The 8,593-nt window shown below is 53.9% G+C and overlaps 5 protein-coding genes across 5 annotated transcripts; 3 read left to right on the top strand and 2 right to left on the bottom strand.

The window, feature by feature from the left end:
* Positions 1-137: 137 nt before the first annotated feature.
* GUITHDRAFT_134064 (hypothetical protein) lies at positions 138-551 on the bottom strand (the record flags this gene model as incomplete). Its single annotated transcript, XM_005839316.1, has 1 exon — positions 138-551. One exon carries the CDS (start codon positions 549-551, stop codon positions 138-140), a length of 414 nt encoding a protein of 137 aa, XP_005839373.1.
* A 1,628-nt stretch (positions 552-2,179) lies between these two features.
* GUITHDRAFT_150778 (hypothetical protein) lies at positions 2,180-2,344 on the top strand (the record flags this gene model as incomplete). Its single annotated transcript, XM_005839315.1, has 1 exon — positions 2,180-2,344. A coding segment is annotated over one exon (159 nt), but the record flags the coding sequence as incomplete, so codon positions are not given.
* A 2,131-nt stretch (positions 2,345-4,475) lies between these two features.
* Positions 4,476-5,032, top strand: GUITHDRAFT_150777 (hypothetical protein). Its single transcript, XM_005839314.1, has 2 exons — positions 4,476-4,672; positions 4,696-5,032. Exons 1-2 carry the CDS (start codon positions 4,595-4,597, stop codon positions 4,945-4,947), a joined length of 330 nt encoding a protein of 109 aa, XP_005839371.1. The 5' UTR covers positions 4,476-4,594; the 3' UTR covers positions 4,948-5,032.
* Positions 5,033-6,229: 1,197 nt separating this feature from the next.
* GUITHDRAFT_150776 (hypothetical protein) lies at positions 6,230-7,537 on the top strand. Its single transcript, XM_005839313.1, has 3 exons — positions 6,230-6,292; positions 6,347-7,293; positions 7,344-7,537. The coding sequence occupies exons 1-3, from the start codon at positions 6,244-6,246 to the stop codon at positions 7,473-7,475; spliced, it is 1,128 nt and encodes a 375-aa protein (XP_005839370.1). The 5' UTR covers positions 6,230-6,243; the 3' UTR covers positions 7,476-7,537.
* A 59-nt stretch (positions 7,538-7,596) lies between these two features.
* Positions 7,597-8,470, bottom strand: GUITHDRAFT_157136 (hypothetical protein; the record flags this gene model as incomplete). The annotated part of the gene is made up of 4 exons (XM_005839312.1): positions 7,597-7,635; positions 7,682-7,747; positions 7,805-7,903; positions 8,420-8,470. 4 exons carry the CDS (start codon positions 8,468-8,470, stop codon positions 7,597-7,599), a joined length of 255 nt encoding a protein of 84 aa, XP_005839369.1.
* Between the last annotated feature and the right edge of the window lie 123 nt (positions 8,471-8,593).

The following is an 8,593-nucleotide window of genomic DNA, read 5'->3' as shown; positions in this document are numbered from 1 at the left end:
GCTCCCGCCTCCTCCCCGCCCCCCCCTCACCCGCGAAGACGCACTGCCCTCCGCACCTCCACTGCAGCACCTTGCACGCCATGCACACCATCTTGGCGGACAGCCGCTTGCACGACCCTGCCGCTCGTCATGCCGCCTCAAGCCGACGCAGCAAGGACAGCAGCACCCGGAGCCAGCTGCTTGGACGCCAGCGTCGGCCTCCCTCGCTTCTTGCTCTCGGGCTTGGCCGCCGCCGCGGGCTCCTCCGCCCTCGCCTCCGCCTTCCACAGCATGCAGAGCTTGTCGGAGTAGACGAGGCGCGGGGCCCTGCGGGTGGGATGGTCGTGGGTGAGGCTGAGCTCGGTCCTGAGGGCCTGCCTGCAGGCCTCACGCCTGGCAGCGAGACGGGCCCGCAGCAAGAGGAGCTCGACGCGCACCTTGAGCATGAGCGAGCCGACGACGCGACGGCCGAGGAGGCGGAGGAAGACTTGAGTGTTGAGCCTGTCCCAGAAGAGCCTCGAGCCATCCTCACCTGAGCACCACAAGGTCATCGCCGTCGACATGACAGTCATACGGAAGGTGAAATGAAGAAGAAGAGGTTGAAATATTCCCCTCCTGGTATTCTATTTCTCTTCTTCTTCTTCTTCTTCTTGGTCTTGCTTTCTTTCTATCTCACTTGCCTGTCCCTTCTCTGTCCCCCTGGTCTCGTCCCCTCTCCTCTTACCTTCCTCCAGCAGCATGTAGCTCTCCTCCCCTCTTGCCTCTACCCGCCCGGCCCTCAGCTCCTCCTCCCAGAATACCCGCAGACCCTGCTCAGCCCGTCAGAGCATACCACGGCAGCGACACGGCAGGACCTCTCCCAGGCCCTCGCACTTGAGGACGTGATCCAAGCTCAGCACCTCCAGCTCAGTCAGCGACCTGGTCAGAGCCCAGCAGACTGACCGGAGCGAGCTCGGGGGGGGTGTTGGAGGGGCTAGCAGGCATGCGGAGGCGCTGCAGGGGGCAGGAGGGCAAGCGTCAGTCAGAGAGAGGAGGAGAACAAGTCAGGGGAGGGCGGGGAAGACTCGTCGCTTTCTCTTGCTTCCTCCTCTTCTTGCCCTCTCCTTCTTTGCTTCTCGTCAGCTCGTGGCTGTCTGTCTGTCTGTCTGTCTTGCTGCTGGGACTTCTTGTAACTTCTCTCACTGCCCCGGTGAGCGAACACATCGAATTGAGCAAGACGAGGCGAGAACAAGGATATTCGCAAGCATCTCTTCCATCAGCTGCTCGGAATCTTACCTCTTCGCTCAGGAAACTATATCACCACCCCTCCACATGCCTGCTCACGTGTCTCGACTGTCTTAGCGTCGCATTATCATCGCTACGAGTCGTTTCGATCGAAGAGGACGAGATCCAATCAAGTGTCACTCAATCTCCCTCCCGCCGTTTCTGCTCTCCTGCTCGCCTCCTCCAACTTCTTCCGCTCCTCTTCTGCTTGTGTCAGGCTTCTCCTCCTCCCTCCTCTCGCAGCGCCTCGCATGCCCATCGCCTACCATTCCCATTGCTCTATCTTGCATGCGGCCACGCCATTGTGGGGAAGGTCATGGACCCTACAGCACCATTTGACCCCGGACCTCTCTGCTAAGAGGGGGTGAGGTGGTCACCGGGTAGGGTAGTGGGGAGGAGGGCTTGACTCTTGATGGATCGCGAAAGGGCATCGGTGATGGTTCAGAGTCTCTGGGGTAGGGGTACTACAGAAATATGGGTGGGGTGTATTCAGAACTTATGAAATGGCTGCCAGTCAATCATACTGAAAAAAGGGGTACCCATGTAGAATGAACCATTAGGGGTGGGTCCAAAAAGCGGGGTGAAAGGCAGGTTGACGTTTGGTACAGACACTGTGGGGGGTGATGTATGAAGATGGGTAGGGGTAGCATATTTGTATCAGATCTTCTTTTGAAATAGGGGTCATGGGGTATGAAAGAGGGGTCCGATAGTGGAGGGGGTACTACGAAGTGGCGTGTCTCTTGGGGGTGTATATAAACGTCGAGCGACAGGGCAAACGTCACCAGAAAGGGTGAGAATGCGCTGCACATGATGAGCATATTGTGAACATTCTTGCCTATTCTTTCACGTTTTGCCTTTGCATTGGTTTTTGATAATGTCTTTGATCAATATGAGCGTTGAATATAACACTAATCTTTAACATCAGATGATCTGCAAGCTCTTTGACCTCGAGGACTACGCCGGTACCTACCGCGAGACCCGCAACGCCTACCTCAAGGCCGCCAACCAGCTCAAGCTCGCCACTGGCCCCTACAAGGCTGCTCGCGATGCCTACGTCGCTGCCACCGCCACCTACACCAAGTCCCTCTACGAGTAAACTTGTTGTGGCCATCACGGTCCTCTGCAGACATGTGTCTGGATGCCGGCAGATTGCCAAACGTGTATTCAGATATTGTTCTGTTTGAGATGTTTCAATAAACACTATTGATCTTACAAAATGTGTGACTTGATGACTTGACGATGCTTTCACGATTTGGAACTGTTGGCTATCTCTTAGTGACATGTAAACAATGGTTCATTGTCCTCGTCGTCTGATGAGGAAATAGTGTTATGAAATTGTCACCGAGACAAACAAAGAGCTATCGAAGATGGTTATAACGGACTGCCTTGATGATGATGCTCGGGCAATCGTTATTCATTATCGACTCCTAGGTTGAGCCCTGGCCACGGGACCAAACCGTCACTCGGAACACACTGGCAGTGTACGGTATCTTGAACGAGTTTTCATGAGTGTACTTCGGAGCCATGATGGATGGAGTCACTGAGTGGAATCGACTGACTTGCGGCCTAACTTGTATGACAGGAGTCTGAGAACGGTTGAACGCCGGGTCCGACTCTCATGATTGCACCGTCGGCCACCGTGAACTTGTCGCCCCGGCCCGCGGCCGCACACAGCCGCAGTGCAGCTCAATCGCAAGCAGTCCGACGGTCTGACTCGCCTCAGTGACGGAGCACAAGTTTGTTAGACTTGTACTGTGCCAAAGTCACGCAGATATTAGTTAGTACATCGACCTTAGTTGTAACAAGACAGTTTTTTGCTCAAGACCAAGTTCAATGCACACGAAACCAGAATTGAGGAGCACATGAGAGATAGACTGTATGCTAGGATGTGAAACCCAAGCATCCAGACATGAGGGGGAGGATGGATCGTATGCCAGCCGTGCTAGTCAGATAGCGGCGCCGAGTTAACAAAAACTCTCCTGTAAACCAAGACGACTCACGTGTTTTCAAGGCGGCAATGTAGTGCAGAGACGAAGAGGAGGCCTTCCTAGCCGTCTTACTAAGGTCCCCTCATGTCTGGATGCTTGGGTTTCACATCGTTCAAGTTCCGTGTGCATTAAACTTGGTCTTGAGCAAAAACTGTCTTGTTACAACTAAGACGGTCGATGCGATATCTGCGTGACTTTGGCACAGCCTATAAGTCTAACAAACTTGTGTTCCGTCACTCAGGCTTGCCAGGCCCTCCTGGCAGGCTACCTTTTCACGTCACTGAGTCCGTCACGCTGCCAACCAGGCTATGACACCGTACGGTATAGCCTGCTGTACGCCGGGTACTCCGGCTGAGGCCGCCGACTCGGAGTCTCTCCGACTCGGAAACTTGCCTGCCAATACGCCGTGTCCGAACTTGGCCGGAGTGGAACTTCGGAAATCCGAGGCACGGTGACGGTGACCGTACCGTCGGCGTACGGGTAGTACCGTGCGCCCGGCAGGGCCGTCACCCGGGTCGGACCGGCACGGTGACTGTCACGTAGCACTCAGCGGCCGGGCCGGGCCGTACTACGGTACGGGCCGGGCCGCACGGTGCCGCGGACGAGTCTGCGGCACGCGGCCCGGCCGCTGAGCATCGGGGCCCGCGCTGCCGGCGGCCGGAGGGCGGAAGTCCTCGCTGAGATTGACGCACTGCACTGAGGCTGGTGATGACTATGCTGACAAGGGTGGTCACATTGCCGTCATGGCACCATGGTCCCGCTGACATATCCCAAGTAACAAGGTTGACTTTATGGTACTACAGCAGAGTCTTAAATGTTTTATTGAAGTCTCATAAAAGTGATACATCTGTAGGGGATGCCCTGATGATCTGTACCATATTTTACAATAACACAACAGCTATGTTTTGAAACCTACAAAACATGGTACCAAAGATATTCTTAACGGTACAAAATGTTTAAGTAACTCTTGAGTTATAAACTTTTAATGAAGGAGAAGGAAGTGATGTCAGCAATCGTACCCTACCCCTCTAAATACCACATGGTTGTACCAGATTAAAGTACCCCCCGTGGGAGGCTTTTACTTGCGCCATGACAGGCCACTGCAGTCCGTGCCAGAAGGGGAGTAAAGGATCGAATCGCTGCGAAATAGATAATCTAGATTATTCGTTTTTCCTTTACTACAGGGGCGGCTTTGTGACCGCCCTTTAGCTTGCATAAAATCCAAGGTTCCTTAGTCTGTTGCCCCTCACTCTCCGACTTGCTCTCCTCTCTTCTGTACCCTCATGTTTCCTGTAATGATGCTCTTGAAGAATTCTGCTTCTGGCAGAAGGCTTGTGGTTCACAAGGATTCAGCTCCACTCATGATGAGCTTTCACGCTCGTCGGATTTTTGCTTGGCTTCTCCGGCTGATTGTGCAACTCTCAACCTTCTTATGCAAAAAAGTACCAATCAAACACCATGTGAGTTGCATTGCGATCAAAAGAAGAAGTCCGTTGAGTCTCAGAAGGAGGAGTTGATGCGGTTGTACATGGACGCCAAGCACGCTGGGTTCGTTGTGGAGACCTGCCCTCCCGAGACAGCCACAGATGTCGCGCGACGACGTTTCCGAGAGATTGTTTCTACTGGAAAGCTCATGTCGAGTGCAAGGAGGAGTCAAAGATCGTCCATGCATGTTGAGAGGCGATTGCAATACGAAGTGTTCTCAAGGCAGTACTAAGCCTTTCGAAATTCCCTGTGTCTTGCTGTTTGTTTAGTTTGTTCATTTTTGTATATTATTTCAATAAAGTTGTACTTTTACTCTCATTTTGCTCTTATTCCTACCCTGTTGATGATCGCTCCACTTGTTTCTCGGATCATGCCTTGGCAATCTTCACTTGGTGGACAAGTCGCCCAGGGCGGCGACGCGCCCCGGCACTTGGTGGCAGTAGGTTGAGGAGGCTCGACCGTGTACGGTGAGGTGGCAAGGCTATGGCAAGGTGACATTCCGCGACTAGTAGTGTAACGGACCGATGATCATGCTCGGATCTGATCGCCGGGCAGCCTGCCACTGAAAGTTGAGGTTCGAGTACGGTCCATGCCGTCAGGCGATCAACATGGCATCTGCAACTACAGAGTCCCGGCCGCCGCTGCAATCCGATGATCCTGGCATTCGGATTACCCGAGCCGCAGCAGAGTGATGGATCGCATGCTAGCCTTGCCACTCAGATTGCGCCGAGTGAACATGTCTCAGAGTCTGGATGCTTGGGTTTCACAGGCGCCTTTCAATTCAGTCTTGTTTCTTTTCAAGTTTGCAAATTAAACCCGGTCTTGACTCACCTTGACAGTGAGCAAAACTTTCACCTGTCTTGCTGCAGCTGACCGGGTCATTGCCGGATCGTCCGACCGTTGAACATGATTTTTCAGTTCAACGTTTTGCAATCAATGACTTTGTCATGTCACACTCAGAGGCCAACAAACTCGTACTCTCTGTCACAGAGTACGGTACCAGACGACCGAGTCCGGCATGCCAACGGAGGCTGCAGTGCGGAACGCCGTCCGATCCGGCGACCGTACGACTTGACTCAGCGGCCGCCGGAGGCCCGCGAGTACGGTCCGCGCCGGCCGGGCAGGTGGAACAAGTTCACCTCAGAGTGATGATTATAGGAGTTTAATAGGGCAGAAACGAAGAGAAGGCGAAGAGAGAGGAGCGGGAGAGAGGTGTACACATAAAGCAAGGAGAGGAATCGGAGGAACAAGGGTCGAGCAGCGGTCGACCGTCAGGCGGTCAGAGCAGTCAAGGCAAGTGAGAAGCAGAGTCGGAGGAGAGGAAACAGCACAGAGACAAGAGCATAGAGACTAGTCGAACGATCTGGTCCAGCCCTGAGAGCATGAGAGCGATGGTTAGAAAAAGCTTCTGTTGTGCGCCGATCTTTCTGCTGTTTTCTGCATCTTGTGTGTCACCAGCAATCGCATGGTGATTTGCATTTGATTGTTTTTCGGTCACTTTGAACTCCCTCACAGGGCACAGACGAAAATGCAGATGCAGGGAGCAGCGGGAAAGAGTGCTGTACAAATCACCCCAGGTGATGTAGCCAACGACGCCCTTCCATGCTGTTCGCTGAACCGTCCTCCTCCAGCAACCTTGGACAAAGTGCGCGGGTCTCTGTGGGGACTGTACATCGGGGATGCGCTCGCCATGCCGACCCACTGGTACTACGATCAATCGCATCTTCGTAGGACGTACGGAGAGATCAAGGGGTACGTTCCTGCGCAGGACAAGCTTCCAGGCTCCATCATGTCGCTATCCAACACGGGAGGAGGAGGAAGGGGAGGGTTCTCCGGTAGCATCGTCGGCGACGTGATCCTCAAGGGGAAGAAGCAGTACTGGGAGCGAGGAGGCAACTGGTTCTACCACAGGGGTATGAAGGCTGGAGAAAACACCCTGGAGGGTATCATTACTCGGCTCATCACCAAGGTCATCTCCTCCAAGGGCTCCTTCGACGTCGACGAAATCTACTCGCGCTATGTCGACCTCATGACAACTCCCGACGCTCACAACGACACGTACGCTGGTACCGGCCACCGCATGTTCTTTGCCAACTTCGTCAAGGGAAAGAAGCCCAAGGACTGCCCTGACAACGACGGGCACAACACGGACGCGCTCGACGGGCTGGTCAACCTCCCTCCTGTCGTCTATCATGCCATGCTGGAAGGGCAGGAGTCGGCCAAGAGGGAAGCCATGCAGTGCGCGACGCTGTTCAGGAGGTCGGAGCCTCTCAAGAAGTACGCGCAAGTGACTTCCGCGCTGCTCGTGTCCCTGGTGGACGGGGCTGACCTCCGGGAGGCCCTCTCGCAGACGGGCAAGTCTGTCGGTGTGGACGTGAAGCGCATGGTTGAGAGGAGCGGGCAGGACCCGATGACTGCCTGCTACCTTGACAGCTCCTTCCCCTCCATGCTCCACTTCGCCTACAAGTATGCCGACTGTCCAGAGAAGGCGCTGCTGGCCAACAGCAACACGGGAGGAGAGAACGTAGCAAGAGGAGCTGTGCTGGGCGCTGTGCTGGGCGCTGCTCACGGAATGAAGGTGAGGCTGTGACGAGAGGGAGATGTTTGACTCGTCTGATGGGTTGGCAGGGCTTTCCCGACCACCTCGTGCGAGGTTTGCAGTCGCATGCTGAGATCAGGGAGGAGATCGAGAAGTACATCGAGGTCCTGGCGCGAAAATCCGGCATCGACCCTGAGACGTGCAGAGACAGCAGACTCTGAGATTAGCGCCTTTCATTTTTCCCTCGCAATCTTGCTGAAGTGATTGAAGAATTTCCTTCTACAAACAGTTACACAAAACATGATGTTTCTATTTCTTTCATCGCATGAACACACTCTTTCCTTATCTTTTCTTTGCCCCAAGCGTGCTGATATACAACACCTGATCGTGCTCATCAATTCAAGGCATCAACAACATTTCACATTACATTGTTCCCTCTGATGAACGCGTCTCCATACTTGTTCTTCAGCTGTCCATTGACATATTCCTCAGTCTGGCATATATAACATATTGTATCAGTCATGAAGTTTGAAGAGGAAATCGGGTGCACCTGCTCCATCGCAATGTTCATGTATCCATCCAGACAAGCAAGAACACCCTTGTAGTCAACTCCAGTGTTGAGCTTGACAACCACAGGACGACCAGTGACCTGCCAGAGACGATTGAGAAAGAAATAAAAATAACAACGTGAACATTCAATAGAGGTGACAACAAATTAGCTGAAAGAGGAGAGTAAGGGGCAAGGACGGGGTAGATACGTTCGATAAGGAAGACAACATGCAGGACAAGAGAAGGTCGAGGAGAATTAGGAGAAAGAGGAGGTGAACAGGAGCAACAAGTGTAGGAGCATAAACAAAGAAAGGAGGGGGGGGGTGAGAGAAATAAGAAGAGGATGACGAAAGAGGAGCAGCAGGAGAAGGAGCAAGAGCAGGAGCAGCATCAGGAGGGAGCAGCAGGAGGAGCAGTAGCAAGAGCAAGACGAGGATGAGGATGAACGGGGTGATGATGATGATGAGAAAGCGAATCAGCAGCAGCAGCCGCAGGAGGAAGAGGATGACGTGAGCACGAAGAAGAGGAGGAAGAGGAGGAGGAGGAAGAGGATGTGAGGATGTGAGGAAGAGGAGGATGTGAAGAGGATCAGGAGCAGGAGGAGGAGGAGCAGGACCTGGCTGAGGAACTCTGTTGGAGATCGCTTGGAGGGGCCGATAGCTGCCATGGCGCGGAGAGTGCGAGGTGAATGAGGGCGATGAAGCTTGGTGGAAGTCGGGACGAGGTGGGGACGAGGGTAAAGGTTGGGATGTGGGCACAATTTCGAACTTGGCGGTTGATGGGATGGCCG

Source organism: Guillardia theta (genome assembly GCF_000315625.1).
Source record: "Guillardia theta CCMP2712 unplaced genomic scaffold GUITHscaffold_9, whole genome shotgun sequence".
Taxonomy (NCBI): Eukaryota; class Cryptophyceae; order Pyrenomonadales; family Geminigeraceae; genus Guillardia; species Guillardia theta.
This window is presented reverse-complemented; position numbering and strand designations above follow the sequence as displayed.